Source organism: Notolepis coatsorum (genome assembly GCF_963971535.1).
Source record: "Notolepis coatsorum genome assembly, chromosome: 2".
NCBI lineage: Eukaryota > Metazoa > Chordata > Actinopteri > Aulopiformes > Paralepididae > Notolepis > Notolepis coatsorum.
The window spans coordinates 38771657-38789415 of NC_140166.1; the positions used below are offsets into that span (position 1 = coordinate 38771657).

Genomic DNA, 17759 nt, shown 5'->3' on the forward strand with positions numbered 1-17759 from the left:
TGGTAGCTCTCGGGCTAGGTGGTAAATAAAAAAGTAGATCTTGGTTCAAAAAAGGTTGGCCACCCCTGTTGTAGCGTCTCTCCCGGGACTGTATTTCCTCAATTACCGACTGTAGTTTGGTAACTTCAGCCTGCCTAGCCAGCAGGGAGGACTCGAGATCCACCATCTTCTCGCCCTGTAATGATACCTCCGTCGTTAGCGCAGCTAGCTCGATAGCATTAGCCGAGGAGACAGCGTGCAGCGACTCCATCTTGTCTATCAGCGGGACGAGCGCCAGCCTTATTTCCTCTGATATCTCTCGATGAAGGTTGACACAAAAATCCGCCAGCACTTTCTTTATGCTTCAGCGGAGCGTGTCTCAGACTCTGCATGTAGCTTGGTCATGACCAAGAGCACAGCTTCGCTTATCTCACCGACACCGGGCGATGGTGCGGCCAGGCCCGGTGGTGGTTTGCCGGTTGGGGCGCTCATGGATCTGGTTTCCACCACCGACATCGCAGAAAGTCAAAAAAAAGTCGACGACAGTATTTGAAACATGACAACTTAGCAAGCAGACAAAAAACAAATAAAAATAAAATAAAGACTAATGGGGAGAAACGTATATTCTGCACGGTAGAAGGGAGCTCATGTGAAACACGTCTACTCCATGATCGCTCAGCTCCGCCCCCCCCCATTCATTCATTCGTTTAAGGATAAACTGTAAATGTTTTTTCACAGGAAATGCACTGTATTATTTTACAGATTACTTTTGTGTTCCTACTTTAAGTGTAAATGCTATAAAAATACAGTAAATTAAATTTTATCAAAATATTAACCATTAAATAAAGGTTGTAATCTGTAAATGTATTTGATTTTACTGTAAATGTTATGAATTGAAAATGGGGGAAGAAGTCCTTCTCTGGTCTGCATCCCCTTAACAATTGTGACTGATTGATTGATTGATTGAAAAGTTTATTAACAGATTGCAGAATGGGTACAGTACAGTACAGCTTGGAGGTGGGGGGGGGGGTTGGATAGGGGGGACACACACATTGTACACTGTACATTGGAATACTGACAAAGCCATACTTGGTCATTTTCTGTACAACTAGGTTAGGACATTTGTAGGGGCCAATTTCGAATTGCAGTCTCCCGTAGGTGTTCTTTGAGAGTGCTTTTGAAAGTGGGTAGTGATTCACATTCCTTTACAGCTTTGGGTAGGGCATTCCACATTGATGTGGCATAATTGCGAAACGTGTTTAGTCCCTTGTTTGAGCCGAATCTGGGTTTAACATGATTTGTGGAGCTCCCCCTGGTGTTGTGATCGTGGTATTCACTGACCTTTGGGAAGTATTTTGACATGTACATGGGTACCTTGGTCGCGTAGTGTATCTTGTAGACCAGGCCCATTGCAAGTTGCTGTACTCTGTCGTCTACTCTAAGCCATCCTAGGTTGTCAAAGTGGGCAGGGGTGAGGTGGGTTCTAGGAGTCAGGTCAAGCAGTAGTCTGACCAGCTTGTTTTGGGATGTTTGTAATTTGTTTTTTAGTGCCTTTGAGGTGCTTTGGTACCATGAGGTGCAAGCATAGTCGTAGTACCCTTGAATGAGTGCTCCTGCTAGAGTCTTCAGGGTATTCTTGTTTACCAGCGAGGAGATCCGGTACAAGAATAGAGTTCGTTGGTTGACTTTTTTTATTACATTGGATGCCATTTTGTCACAGGAAAGATTAGCATCTAAGGATGGAACCCAGGTAGGTAATTTCATCTTTCCTTGTGACAATATTGTCACCCACTGTAACCGAGAAGCCGTCGGTCTTGCGGAGTTTGTTATTTGAACCGAAGAGAATGGACTCTGTTTTGCCCATGTGTAATGATAGTTTGTTGTCGGCGAGCCATATGCAGATTTTGCCTAGTTCCGAGCTGAGTTTGCGCCATACTGTATTGTGCCCATTCTGCAATATGTTAAAGTTAGCAATCAATCAATGTATTACCATAGTGTCTTTATACCTTCATCACTGTAGGCTACATATTAATACTACAACTCGTTAAAGCTATAAAAAATACCTATGGTCATTCATTTAGCAGTGGGAATATCATTTTTGGAACAGTGTGTGTGTCTACAGAGAAAAGTGAGATAGAAAAAAAGCCAATGCGATTTTGTGTTTTCCCTCAATATCTCTGCAATGCCTGCAAGTTACCAGTAACTGTATTTGTCATACCATGACAATTCACAACAACTTTTAAAACGGATCAATTTATATTTATAAATCGCATTCAGGAAATTGGGCCAGTGAAGGCATGCTCTCCGTGGAGGAATGGGAGGAGGGGACGCATGAACCTTAGGGGACGACAGGGGAGGCGCAGAGCAAACGGCTGTTCACCAACACATTTACACATTCCTGCATCACATACAGTAACTTTGTATTGTTTTATCCACAGAAGATTTGCAAACCTTTTGTTCCAGAGACAAAAGCCACAGAGTGGGCAATCAAGAGACACTGGCTAAGTTGATTTGACACCCTCGGTGCATCAGTCTCTCCCCTGAGCTCTGAGCAAATCCGCTCGCTGTTCTTATTCGGGTCGCAACAGTCTCCCGGTCTGACTTCCTGTGATAACGTTCTAATCTACACTGCTGCCACCTGTCGTCACGGAGGGGAATTGCAGCCATTTTGTAAAAATTAATAAGTACAAAATACGTGCCAATTCCGTGAACCGTGAACAGGGCGTGAAGAAGGTTGAAAAAACAGGAGAATCCCGGGAAAAACGGTAGGGTTGACAGCTATGCCTCCAACCCCAATCCTCCCATCTCCTTCCCATCTCTCACCTGGCCACACCCCTTTTATCCTGGTATAAAGGTCTACGTCAGTGGTGCCCAACCAGTCGATCGACAGGTAGATTTCAAAAAAAAATTATTTTATTTCTTTTTTGCTAAATCAACTCTGCCTCTCTTTGTTAACTACAACAAGCAATGCTGTTTGGTATTTAAGATGAGGTCGGACTCGGCACTGACAGATTTGTGTTCATTATGCTGCTTTTATAAAGCCTCAAATGACGGCTTACAATATACAATTTTGGCTGGTAGCTCTCGGCTAGGTGGTAAATTAAAAAGTAGATCTTGGTTCAAAAAAGGTTGTGCACCCCTGGTCTACGTTAACATGATCCTGGAGCTCTCTGGGGATACAAGGCCAGTATCTTCATGGAGTCATCCAGCATAACTCTTGATTGATTTTACTTGTATTTCGATACTCTGAGTTAAATAAATCTGTGTTAACTAAGTCTATATTTGACGGAGTACATCCTTGGCTTTGGCTCTTTTCCTCCACAGTGGATTGTGCTGAGAAAGAACTCTACCGACTCACTGACGACATCATTAGTAAGTAGGAAACATCATTACTAAGTAGGTAACATCATTAGTAAGTAGGAAACATCATTAGTAAGTAGGAAATGGGGCCGGGGTTCTAGAAATCAGAACTGTCCTTTTAAGTTATGTGGACTCACCCTCTTCAGGGGAGTGGGTTTCTTGGCTTTGGGCACTTCTCTCTGCTTGCCCTTCTTCACCAGGGGGCAGGTCGAGTCCAGGGGGTTGTGGGCCATCTTTTCCTGTTGCCATGGGAGCTTCTTCAGGGCTCCTGGCTGCTTGTGACCAACAGGTAACGCTCCACCAACTACACAAAAACAACATTTTAAAAGTGTTGTTAAACCATGTTTTGTTATTTTTAAGATCATCGCCTTCAGAGTTGCACATGTTAATATAATGGAATAAGGAAGCACTGTAAAGTGTTAGAAACTACAGCATATTCTGAATTTGTCAATATAACATACAGATGATGAAACCCCAGGCCAGATGTTGTTTGAGTAATATACTGTATGAGAAGAACAGCTACAACAGGCCAAGAAAATATGGTGGAAAAACATTGGTTATATACAAATGAGACCTTGCGTGACTTCCAACTGGAAAGGATATAATGTGTCACATTCTGGGCAGTGGGCCCAAGCTACAGATGTGTAGGCTGATTCATACAGCTAGGGTGTTCAACACTTCTGATAACAGTTGCTCGACAGAAATGACGCCGATAGGTACTGATATAGCTATTAGCTAGCCATTTCTAAAGTATTGTAACCTGCCGCTCACATTCCCACCACAAGCTTCCCCCCTCTGATGGAACATTCCAACGTGGCTCCCCAGCCTTCAGACTCCTCGAGTTCACGAGTTCAACCTTCTCGCGGAACACTGATCTGTATTTCTGGGCGACCCCGTGCACTAACAACCCCGTGCACTAACAACCCTGTGCACTAACAACCCCGTGCACTAACAACCCTGTGCACTAACAACCCTGTGCACTAACAACCCCGTGCAGTAACACTAACAACCCCGTGCAGTAACACTAACAACCCCGTGCAGTAACACTAACAACCCCGTGCAGTAACACTAACAACCCCGTGCAGTAACAACTGTCGGAGCCCAACGCAACCACCCCTATTAAGAATACCCTGCATTGTCTGATTAGATGTGAATGAGCCTTTACTGTGAACCTGGGTTTACGGGTAAAACGAGGTGGATTATAGGCGGTTTCAGTGGAATTGTGTCCCTAGGGAACAGCTTGGACCCAAGTTTATTTCCTGTTAGCTATTGCCGTTAGCAAACACTGCAACAGGAAGTAAATGTGGGTCCAGGGAACAAAATAAGTATCCGCCAACCGCCAATGGCGGGCAGATTTAAGGTTTGGCGACTAACAATGAGAGGTCTGCCCGCCACCTGGCGTGTAGTTCATATCGATACTCTTATTTTGAAAATCCTGTGCGGGTTTCATTTCCGCCCCAAGCGCAGCTCCAGTTATAATATCTATGGCTCCGGCAGCTAGCAACGTTCGGTTCATATGATACTCTTATTTTGAAAAAACCTGTGGCAACTCGACGAGTCATATCCGCCCAGTCCGTGCTTCTGCTCGCATTAAAGCAGAGCAGCGCTACACAGCAGTGCGCCTATTTTGCGAGCCGAAATAAGTCTGTGGTGTTTTTTTTTTCTCACAACAGGTCAAATGCATCTAACATGCGTTGCATCGTCGCCATTCCTTTATGCCCACATCGCCCGAAATGAACGTTACGTTAGCGTAAGCTAACAAGCTAATCCTGATCAGCGGCAGAGCCATAGAACAGCAGACAATGTGGACTCAGGAAAGGGAAATGGGGGGGGGGGGCACTCTCCCTTTCTCTGTGTGTGCGTGTGTTTGGAAAGACGATGAAGTCACTAGTCAGGACTCAGGACAGGAGTATATTATAGTAAACTGAGGATTACTGACGATGGACAGATAATGTTGATATTCAAATATAAAAAAGTTTCGAGAGGAGTGGAAGTTTGAAGACAGACTAGACTACAATATGATGCAGGGGTGGTGAGTTGAAACAGTGTGTGTGTGTGTCCTGACCCCACTTCTATGTTTCAATAAATTATTTGCATTTAAAACCATTAACGCTGACTCATTCCTTCAGTCCACTAAAGATTATGCTAATATTCCTCATGTTTATGATATTAATTGAAAATAGCATATGAGAGTATTATATAGTAATAATTAACACATGGCGATATACTAAAAAGCTATTTATAATTTTTGGCTGGTAAAAAATCTGCCTGGCTGGTAGTTTTTTAAATCTACCAGCCAAATGGCTGGTAAGTCAAAAAGTTTATTTTGTTCCCTGTGTGAGTCCATTTATAATGTTTTATGTTGTAAAGTTGAAACGGACTATATAAAAGGTCTGGTTCTCCCTGACCTGAAAGGACGACAGGCTTCGTGTCCTTCTGAGATTGTTGCCTCTTTTCGAGAGCGGCCAGCATGTTGCCAATATCCAACTGGACCGGAACCTTGCTCTTCTTCCCACTGGGCTTCTCCACCTTCTAAAGAAGCGAAAACAAGGTAAATGACATGGCCATGGGTAGGGTTGGGTACCGAACTCTGTGCTTTTAATTAGGGATGTCCGATATTGGCATTAAAATGTAATATCGGAAATTATCTGTATTAGTTTTCACAAACATTTATTTTTATTTATTTTTTAACATTTATTTAACCTTTATTTACCCAGGCAAGCAAGTAAGAACAAATTCTTATTTTATTTATTGTCAGAAGTATGCATAATGTTGTGTTAATACCACGACAAGAGATATGTAATGTTAATGACCTGAAATTATTTAAAAAAATTGGGGGGGGGGGGGGGGGGGGAACCCTGCATATATCATATCGGTTTATATATCTGTATCGGAAATTAAGAGTTGGACAATATCGGTATATCGGATATCGGTAAAAAAGTCAATATCGAACATCCCTAGTTTTAATGGTACCGACCGAATTACATCGGTACTACCGAGTACCGATTACGCTAGATCAATCTGTACCAAATATCAGTACCTTTACATGTTTAGTATGAGAGTGTAATGTTACTAGACAAGAGGGAGCCTTTTCCACAAAATATATAATATACTGTCCCGTCTCTTGGGTATTTGGATGGCGAGATAATGTTGATATTTAAACATTTAAAAACATAATCATGCTATTTATTTTGTGTGGTGTGTTACAACAATAAATAACAATGTTGAAATTGAGAAATTTGGATTTATTTTTTACAACTGAAATTAAAAAATTCGTTATTACAGAAAGAGTTAAGTACCGAAAAAAGGTACCGCTGGGTACCGATACTGAATTCCAGGAACTGGTACCGGTACCGGTTCAAATGTGAATGGTACCCAACCCTAGCCATGACAAAGCTGGCTTTAACTAGGAGGAAGGTCAAGACGTGTGAATAGAAAGAGGAAAAGGCAAACCTGTCCCTTCTTGACCGTCTCGACGGGTGGAGGTCTCCCTCCAGAGGCTTTGTCCTTGCTTTGGTCAGTTGACTGAGATTGAGAACCTTCTTTTTGGCTCTCCTGTAAAAAGTACATGTATTAAGAAGTTGTTTAATTGAATATAATATGCATTCCATTTCTGAGATGTATTGTGAACAAAATGAAGCATAACCCTTTTAAAAGGATCCCCTCAAATCAAAAACTTGTGGGGCGCTCCAGTGACTGGTTCTTCAGGAACCCTATGCTGTGCCTCACTGCATCACTGAGCACAGGGTGACAGTACTATCTGGCATAATCGTCCTGGACATTTAAAATGTTTTACTTAGTACTGTACACTTACTGTATATCTCTGTATATTTTTGGCTGTATATTCTATATTTTAGAATGTATATCCCGGACAGTATTTTATTATTTATTCTTTATTCTTATTTGTGACTTTTGTTTCCGACTACCTACATTTTTACTGTTTACTGTGAGCGAGCTGTAGTGCTGAATTTCCCTTGAGATAATGAGATAAAGTAAGTATTTCTATTCTATTCTATGCTAGGACTGAACTTTTAAAGACTGCTTTTTGTGTTGATACAGCTGTATCAGGAATCTCTTGCAAACTGACATAAGATTGAGTACGGTACTCTTTAGGGCAGTGGTTCTCAACTGGTCTAGCCTCGGGACCCAACATTTTCCTTAGTCATTAAGTCGCGACCCAACATTTTTAACCACTATGATTTATGTAAAAAATAAAAATTGCAGTAATACGCAATCTTTCAAAACATGAAATAAACACAAAAAAGTGCAACAAAAGTGCAACTATTGCTAAAAACCCAATGAAATCAAATAATAATAAATAATATGCTTAGCAGATTTCTTAGCTTAACATAACAGACCTAAGTTTGGGGGAATTCATGGGATAACTGGGGTTGCAACAAAAGTGCAACTAGGGCTAAAAACCCAATGAAATTAAATAATAATAATAATAATAAATAATTATGCTTCTTAGCAGATTTCTTAGCTTAACATAACAGACCTAAGTTTGGGGGAACTAATGGGATAACTGGGGTTGCAACAAAAGTGCAACTAAGGGCTAAAAACACAATGAAATAAAATAATAATAATAATAATAATAATAATAATAATAATAATAATAATAATAATAATAATAATAATAATAATAATAATAATAATAATAATAATAATAATAATAATAAATAATATAATTATCCTTCTTAGCAGACTTCTTAGCTTAACATCCCAGGGAACTAATGGGATAACTGGGGATGTTGTTTGCTCCTGACAAGAGTCTTAAAGTCTGGGGTGATGGTAGACAAAGCAAATCTGAGGTCATGCTCAATGTCCAAGCTGTTCCTCCGCTTTGTCTTCAGCTGGACCAGAGCTGAGAAGCCACTTTCACAAAGATAGGTAGTTAAAAAAACAAACAAAAAAAAAACATCCGCGACCCACTCAAAATGGCCCCGCAACCCACTTTTGGGTCGCGACCCGCCAGTTGAGAAACACTGCTTTAGGGTGCTTTAGAATTTTTATCAACAACCTACCGTTGTCAACTTGTAATTCTGTAATTCCTTGACCTACTACTGTCCCATTGTCTTATTTATTTGTACTATACTGATGTGTTTCTGATTGTATGCCTGCTCTTATTTTACTGTTTACTTTAAATGATTGAATGTTTTGTCATTTATGATTATTGAAAATGAGGGTCCCCCTCAATTGACTCCTGAGGTAAAATAAAGTACAAATAAATCAACGGGGGAAAAAAAAATTTGTTTGGGTGGATGAATCATTTTTTATCCACTTTTTATCCTCCTATTTTTCTTGTATTTTCCTCCCATCCCAATTTAGTCGTTATGCGCGCATTTGCCCCCTACTTGCCGGTCTAGGGAGCCCTGAAGTCTATCACATGCTTCCTCCGATACATAGGAGACAGCCAGCAGCCTCTTTTCACCTGGCAGCGAGGACTCTCATTGGGTGAGTGTAACGCGTGGGAGAGCACACTACCTCACCCAGATCCCTTCCTCGCTGTGCAGGCGCCCTGACCGACCTGTAGGAGTCACTGTTTACAATGACCAGATTACCACCCACCGGCTTCCCTCCCGCTGACTCTGCCAATTGTGCCAGTATGACGACCGGCCAAGCCGGAGACACCGCTGACAGCTGGATTCGATACCAGTGTCTCTGTGGTGGTAGACAGACGCTTAGTCCGCTGCGCTACCCGGCCGCCTGGGTGGATGAATCTTTAGCAAACCGTTTAGGTGGAAAAGATAAAGTTAACTGGCTTGGGAGAAGACGTGAGCGGGGAAGGGGCGTTCATAGATCCTTGCGTTCTCAATGAGGGCAAAGGTGTAGGGATGCTGCTAAGCCATTTGCAGTAGTATATTGAAGATTATTGAATGAATGTGTTGAATTTAAAGTGTTAGGAACGTGTGGTGGGGATCTTTAAGAAATACAGATGTACCTCATTGCATAGCTTTGCTGTATTGCTGCTGGTTAACGATCTTGGGGTTCCGGAAAAAGCGAGAGCCAAGTCTGGGAACTCCTCTTCATCCTACACAGAGAAACATGGATTTATGAAAATCATCCTTTATTCTGGGTTACTTCTAACAATCTTGTTCAATCTTGAATCTTTGTGGGGCGGCTTTGGCTCAGGGGTAGAGCGGGTCGTCCAATGATCGAAGGGTTGGTGGTTCGAATCCCGCTCAAGCCCATGTCCATCCCATTGCCGTTATGTCCTTGGGCAAGACACTTAACCTACTTGCCTCGTATGAATGTGTATGCATGTGAATGAATGTTGGTGGTGGTCGGAGGGGCCGTAGGCGATGATTATTCGCCACGCTTCCGTGAGTCTGCCTCAGGGCAGCTCTGGCTGCAATTGTAGCTTACCACCACCGGTATGACTGTATGGACGAATAATGGACTCTGTGAAGCGCTCTGGGGTAACTGGGGTGTCATGAAGAGCGCTATATAAATCCAAGCCATCATTATTATTATTATTGAATATTCGTTAAAAAAAAACACATTTAAAATGGACCGTAGCTTCATCATTTAAGACATATATAAAATGGACCATAGCTTTATCATTTAAAACTTATTTTAAATGGACAGTAGTTTTATGATTTATGCAGCTACAAAAAGATTTACCTCAAACCTCGGAGGCTCCTGATAAACGACGGGGTCCTCTGGCTCCGCCTCTTCACCTCCACCCTTGGATTTCTTCTTCTTTTTCCTCCTTTTCTTCTTCTCCGAAGCGTCCTCTTCCGGTTGTGCCAATGTTTCCTCGTTCTGACATGGACAAGAGAGAGAGAAAAACAGTAATCAAATCAAACGAATCCTATAAAAGGGCAATTCCTAGTTGCCATTTTGAGAATTGTAACTGGGCAGGAACGGAAGCACGGCTGACTAACATGTCCCCTGGCTGTTATCATGTAACACTAGCTACATTTCACAGCCTGTAAAATTAACGGTGTGATGGCTTTCTGTGCAAGCAATGTCTGCTTTCTGGACACTGAAATGTTCCGCGAAATCAAAGCAAGTGAAAATAACGATTTGAACGTTAGAATCAAGATGTCAGCGTCTACGTATAAATCTTGGACCATTTCAACAACTTCGGGGAGTGTGTTTGACAAATAAGTGGATTTCATGTTTAGGTACTATAGAGACGTCTTGAGTTTGAAAAATAAAATAATATCGCCCTGGGTGCATTTAGCTGGCTGGCGTTACATAATGAACAGCAAACATCATCATACCAGGGTGCTGGTGGTCGTCTTCTCTTTGGGGACGGGTTTCTTTGGTGGCTGAGAGGCGACGTTGGCCCAGGAAGTCAGTGCTGGACCGGAGCCATTGGTCTTTGACAGAGCTTCAGTCAGACGACCTGTTCATATCAAAGTACTGTGGTTCATACATCTGGTGAATAAACAGAGTTCCTACACATTTTCCAGTTTTAGAATTCCATACTTTTCCCCAGACCATTTATTTTCTTGAGTGGATTTGATGATTTTGGTCAGTGTTCCAAGTATAATGTTACTGTTCTGTTGGTAGCTGGGAAATATTATTAAGCCAATTAAATCAACCAAGCCATATCACGCTATAGCTAAGATGATGCATAACAATGACAAATATCACTGGATGTAAAAGAACAGTGGTTACTACTGTATATCCACAATTATATAACATTTGTACTTTGTAGACATTTGTGTATCTGGACTGAGCAAGTTCTTTTCCATACTTTTTGTGCAATCTCTAAAATCTTAAAGACCCCATTCTCCAGACTTTTTTTTACACTTTCCTGGTGTCCATAGGAACCCTGAATAAATAGTATAAAGACAAATGTCTACACTGACCATGTTACAACTTGAAATTACTAAACAAAAGCTTTCAAAGGGGAAATTAAGTAGGATTCTTTCAGTTTCAGTCAGGAAATTCAGAGTGGTCTGCAAGCATAACCTTCATATTTTGCTGTTAAATGTAACAATTTTTGTATCAGACTGTGCATTAAGTGCAGACTTTCAGCTTTCATTTGAGGGTATGTACTTCCAAATCAGGTGAACAGTGTAGGAATTACAACCGTTTCTAGATGTGCCTCCCCCCTTTTTAAGCGACCAGATGAGACCTCTCAAACCCTGCCCCTTTTCTTGATCCTCCAATCACAACTGTCGCTTACGTAAGCGACAGTTGTGATTGGAGGATCAAGAAAAGAGGGCAGGGTTTGAGATAGGTCAGCTGTTCCATGGCCACCCATGTCCATTGCGGTGGTGTACAGACTAGAGTGAAAATGTCCAAATATTTATGGACCTGACTATATGTCACCATCAATAGCACAGAGACAAATCCCTATACATTTAATTGTATTTGGTGAATAAATAAAATTCTGATTGGAGAAAAAATTATATACCTGGTGGGATAACAGATGAGACAGGATTAATATTACTGGCACTTCGACTGGGCTCATGTCTTTGTCCTTTTCTGGCAGGCAGTGTCTGGATGTGAAATAATTTACATTAGTACCAAGTGTAATGACCCAGTAGATGTTTTCTTCAGCATTACAACCCTGTACAATACAAAGAAAAGCAACGTTTACAACGTTTTGATGGAATGTTTTTTTCCCCTCACGCGATTAAATTGATCTCCCGTCATGCTAACAAATTGGTCGCTTCTTTGTCAAAAGAAATCAATGCACGATGCACGAAAGACACTACGGAAAGCAGTGAGTTATTGAAGGTAAACAAGAAAGTACACGTGAAGAGAGAGAGATACAGGTTTCAGTTTTAGGGTGTGCGGAGATGTCATTATCTATCTGTTCAACCAACTAAATCTTCTGTATCTGTATTCAAATAGAAGACTAAGTGGGTGTGGTTTATACCGGACGTTTTCTTTTATTTTTTGCAACAATTATTGTACAATACAAGATGGGAACAGATGTATTCAAATGAACAAATTTACATTAGATTAAAGGAGGTCACATTAAATGCAGCAAAAAAAGTCTTATTGGAAATGCAATTGTTGTGCCTTCAAACCATCAAATTGATTTAATATTGGCAAATAATTAATTATGAATATATATCTTTACCAGGTACTTGTCATCTGTACTTGTGCTCTCTCTCTGAAACTGAAAGAAAATATATAGAACAGAATTACACAACAGAAATAGTATGCATTAACTTTTGCCAGGTTTTTTTTCATCTCTTTTTACGCAGCCTGTAGATCAGGGGTAGGCAACCCTAGGCACGCGTGCCTGCATAGGCACAGGGGGCAGCATTAAAAAAAACAACAAAAAAATGAAAATTATAATTTTTTTTTTTTGCTTTGAAATATTATAGTGAAATATGTTGCACTGTTGTCGCATTTATGTTGTTGAAATCCTCCCACAGGTTCTTTTGACTACCACATATTTAATTGAGACCCTTTATTTGTTTATTATTTCAATTTAGCTGGAAATACATTGCTACATCATTCAGTAACATTTGCAGAGCCTTATAACAAAAACATTATTACGGTCACCATTGTGACCAGTGGGATTAATCAACAAATTGTATTATTTATTTTTCTATTTCATTGAACATTGCACATGTTAACATTTTTTTTATTCAAAATGTGAGTATTACCAAGTCAACTTGTGTTCTTAAAACAATGACAATAAACATAGTTGTATTAGGTTGAAATAATGTGGTTGTGTAGTTCTTTTTCTGTTAACTTATTATGGATTGAAAACTGAAAACCTTAATGCACAGTAACTGAACTCAATATTTTTAAGTTCTGGTAACTTATTATTATATTTCTTTTTACAGTGTAGTCTTGCGATCAATCAAAACTTATTTACACGATATACCTCACATTCACCCTCCATTCACATCCTGGTGTTCTCCATTAGGCCTGTAGGTGGAGCTATGACAGCACACGTACATTTTGATGTGTCCAAAAATGAATGGGCAAATGTGAGTGAAATGGTCGCACTGTATGCAGCTGTTTGTCTGCATTGCATTCCCCCCCGCCCCAACTCAGATTTAGGGTTGATACAACCATCATAATAATATTGTTAATAATAACAATAACAATAATGATGTAATAATGTAAAAATTATCATTAACACTTTGGCTGCCTAAGGTTAAATTCATGATATACCATAGATTGCCAGCGCTATTTGTCTATGGAGAAAGTCCCCTTCTTTGCAGGGCTATAACTTTTTAAATTCTATTGCTACATTGCCATTATTAGGGCCCATTCAAAGTCCTATATGTATTGTTCATTGTGTAGCAACGTTAAACTTTTTCATTCACATATTCATAGTAAAGTATGGTCTAATGTATAAGTATGTTTTCATCTCTTTCTGCAGCTTTCTCCAGAACGTGATATATAGCCCCAAATGCATTATATTGATGATGAAATACAGTTTGATGGCAATCAGCGCGATATAAAAAATTCCAACTAGACGTACTTCTAGAAGTTACTACACGTCATCTGATGTTGACCGGATGGGCGAGGGGGCGTTTATAATTCCGTGGGCAGCGTTATACCAATCATCTAATGTGGGTCAAATGTTGATAATAGCAGTTAGTATCGAAGACGGTAACGTTACACGCTGAAACTCACCCCAGTCTCCGCGCGCCGTTGGGCGATCATCGTCGAGTAGAAATCTTATCATTATGGGATATATTATTACCCGGTCCATCTCCAGCTTGTATAATGGTATATACGTCCAAATCATGTTGTTTATCGAGTTATTGCCAATCGATCACCGTGTAGCGTGACGAGCCAGAGTCCCATGAACTATAGCGAGCGCCCGGAAGTACTACGGTCGTCATGACAACCTCTATTCAACATCCTGTTTGGCGATTGCGCCGATCGGCCACCAGATGGCGCTCCTGAACCGCCAGAGAGCTCAGTGGGTCCTGCTGGTGGATCTCAGGCCAGCGGAGGGGACATATGAATCCGATCGCAGATTTTTGAAATATTGATATAAGGACGACGTAACGCGTCCTCCGGCAACTTTAGCATGGCCAGCAAAGACGTCTAAAGACGGGTCCCGGCACTCAAAGTGTTAAAAAGACCTGATTATGAGAAAAAGAAATTACGATGCATGGAATATTGTTGAGGCACACTAGTTACAACTATATTTCAAACAGGCACTCCATGTCAAAAAGGTTGCTGACCCCTGCTGTAGATGAATCCGAGTCAAATAATCAGTTTTAGAGTGTAGAACAGCAGGCCTTTGCACACACCCCACCTTCCCTTCCCTCCCCTGCTAAATCAGGTGTGTTATTTTTATTTTATTTTGTTGTTCTCCGACAATAAAGGTTAATCTAATCTAATATTTGTGTAATGTTCTGAGCTTCATAGAGCAAAAAAGGTTTAAGCATGATACTTTGTAGCATCGGGAACTCATCTTTACTAATTAAAATTGGCCCATGTTCAATATTTTGTTTCTAAAATCTATCAAATGAATTATTGGTACAAAAGAATGCAGTCCCCAACAGGTCGTTTTTGACAGCGCCTAGGCTGAGCGCAATGGAGCTCATAACAAACATCTCATTATCCGCGTTTTCCCGAATTCATATTTGGATTCGGGTTCATCCCTATTTCATAAGGAGCGACCAATTTCTTAGCACGACCAGGAAATCATTTGGGGGTATGTTTCTTCTGTATAATTCTATACCGGTTTATCACCATAACATTCACATAAATAAAAGCAAACATTTTCAAATCTAAAAAAGGAAGCTATGCTCAGGAAATCTGTCAGGGCTAATGTAAAGTATGTGTGCAGATTAATAAATGGGATAAAACATATTAAGAACGGTATGGCCCTTTGCTTGCATTGTGCTCCGATGATCCAGATCACATCCCAAAGTTGTCAAGCTTGTTAAATGATAAGAAATCGCCAATGTATGGACTCATTCCAGCCACAGTACACGAACGAGCAAATAAGAACAATGTAAAGAGCTAGAGAGCTAGAGCGAAAGACTGGGAAAAGGTCATGTGCACAAAGATTAAAATACATTTTCTGGTGGGCACCTACAGATGTGGTCTCAAACATTAGATATTTTCGATCAAATCTCAAAAACTACATTGGAATGGCAAGCATAGCTGTTTAACTATTTTAAATCCTACACCTCACCAACCCCACCTTGCTGGTGAATTCTGGTTTCAGAGTTGGAGGGTTTGGGGCAGGAGGAGTTGGCCCCCAGCACACTCCAACTTTCTGCTGGCCAGGAAGGGCTTGGTTACCCGGTCCAACACCGCCCAACTCAGGGAAATCAGCCATCTTCACTTCAAATGTGACCAACTCCGTCTGTGCTGGTCTGCGTCTCTCTGCGGAGTTGGGGGCAGATCTGGTGCCTCGGAAATCTATGGACAAAGCGGATGCAACACTTGTATAATAAACCTGACCGTCAGCGCCTGAATCATGATATTGCGCATGTGCTGGAGGGTGGTTGGTATTACATATAACGTGGCCACCTTCTCTGCAAACGTGCCCTTGAGCAAGGCACAGCAACCCACAACTGCTCTCTGGGTGCTGCACTGCAGGTGATCATGCAGTCTGACTTTGATAATAAAATGCATATAACCAAGGCTGCTGTGTGTGTGTATATATATATATATATATCTAAACGACTCACTGCCCGTTACCTCTCCTTACTCTGCACTGGAGCTAGTTCCAAGACATCATGTCGGTCTGAAGCATAGGAAATGTGCGAGGACTGCCGTTTTCTGTTGTGGGTGGTTAGAATATTTAGTCGGAGACCCGATTTGCTTTTTATTCTGAAGCTTCTCGGTTTGCTTGGAACCCAACCAAAACTCCTGACCGGGACTCACTAAGTAAGCTAATTATGCATCGATTACACTACTGATGAAATATTTGGCAAATATGGCAAATATTTCATACACTTGATGTAAAAAAATCGTTTTAATATAATCTAAAGAAATAAAAGAAATTTTTTATTAATGACAGGACAAATTCCAATTACCCTGTGTAACATGACCAGTAAAGTAATTTAATTTAACTGCCTTTGCTAAGATGACATACATAAGGTGCTCAATTCACACATGAAGGTGAGGGTGAAGGTTAGAAAATGGTAGCCTTATTGTGCATTCAGTTGCCATGGATCATTTGAGAAAAAGCTATAATATAATATATAATAATATAATAAAAATCCATTTGCTTTGGCGTATGTGTACCTTTTTTTGGTATATCCAGTGATCTCTTGCCCATGTTTTTGTCCTGAGAGGGAGAGTCTGTGATGTATTTTGACATCTGTGAAGACAGAAGAAGTCTCTCATTACTGCTATGACCACAACGTCTGAATGTCCTGCTATTCTGTCCAGTCCATTGGGGTTCAAAGTGGAACAGACCTTTGTTTGTTTATCCCGTATAAATCTCTCTCTGGGTGCGTTAGTATTGCCTTCAGTGGACCCTCTGGCACGACGGTTGTTACTGTAGCCATGCTTGCCACCTGTGTCTCCTCGGTCTGATTGATCAGTGGTGGGTGGTCTTTGTCTAGGCTCTTGTCTCCAAGTTGCCTGGTTTCTGGAGGGAGTTCCCAAAATGAAGAGAGACGTTTAGAAATCAAATTAGCAATGATTACTATACATGCACCATGGCTACAAACTGAGCATGTCATGTGTGTGTAGTACATAAACTGCTGTGAACTAAAATCCCAAAAGCAGGTACAAGTTGAATACTTTGACATTCAAGATATATATACCCTTGTGTATTTTGCTCAGAGACATGGGGGTTTGGCAGTCTCATGGGAGGTGATGATGGGGCAGAAGGGAGATCCCTAGACTCCATTCCCCCTCGTCTCTGGAATTTTGGGATGAAGGGCTGGACAGCAGGTGACAGTTTACTCTCCTGAAAGAGGACATGTTGTTAGCGTCGTTTTAACTTATGCAATTCACCAATACAATTTTACTGATGAAGTTAACTTAAGCAACAAGTTAACAAAATCATTTTTTCCACGTTGGTTTGTTTGTCATTTCGTTTAACGACTATTTGAACTTTGATGCAATCACAGGCGTGCTCATACGCAGACAGCAAGTCGTAGCTTGAAGATATAACTGGTTGACCTGTCAACCCTTTATTATGAATTACTAACTAGCTCAGGGTTAACTAGTTAGCTTTGACTAACTTGAGCATTGCTAACGTTATACACCGTTAGCTAATCAAGTAGTCTAAATCTAAAGCGAGCCAGCTTTGCTAATGTTAAGCTATTTGGCTATGCTAACTTTACAAAAACAACCATTCCTACCTTGTCCATCTTGATTTATGTGTTTGATTAGCGTTGTCAAATGCTCATCATTACGTCTTTACTCGTGCTAGCGTGCATCATAAAACTACTACTAAACGGCTGTGCAACTTTTCGTGTAACGTAGCGTTTCGCCAATACTTTTGTGTTAGCTAATCTCGCTCCATGTGTACAGCTCAGGGGCTTTTGATAAACACATGA

At 40.9% G+C, this 17759-nt stretch overlaps 1 protein-coding gene across 2 annotated transcripts in view; it reads right to left on the bottom strand.

The window, feature by feature from the left end:
- LOC311224000 (selenocysteine insertion sequence-binding protein 2-like) overlaps window positions 1-17738 on the bottom strand; it is a 48363-nt gene extending 30625 nt beyond the window's left edge. The window contains exons 1-13 of one of the 2 annotated variants that reach the window (XM_084308792.1): window positions 17562-17738; window positions 17019-17164; window positions 16666-16840; window positions 16492-16567; window positions 15440-15660; window positions 12389-12427; window positions 11714-11798; window positions 10569-10693; window positions 9964-10104; window positions 9281-9370; window positions 6793-6894; window positions 5748-5871; window positions 3477-3643 (exon numbers count right to left, since the gene is read on the bottom strand). In XM_084308792.1, coding sequence (XP_084164918.1) covers window positions 3477-3643; window positions 5748-5871; window positions 6793-6894; window positions 9281-9370; window positions 9964-10104; window positions 10569-10693; window positions 11714-11798; window positions 12389-12427; window positions 15440-15660; window positions 16492-16567; window positions 16666-16840; window positions 17019-17164; window positions 17562-17570 — 1500 coding nt within the window. In that variant the 5' untranslated portion in view covers window positions 17571-17738. The remainder of the gene's footprint in view (window positions 1-3476; window positions 3644-5747; window positions 5872-6792; window positions 6895-9280; window positions 9371-9963; window positions 10105-10568; window positions 10694-11713; window positions 11799-12388; window positions 12428-15439; window positions 15661-16491; window positions 16568-16665; window positions 16841-17018; window positions 17165-17561) is intronic. The other variant, XM_084308793.1, reaches the window with a different exon arrangement.
- Window positions 17739-17759: the final 21 nt, after the last annotated feature.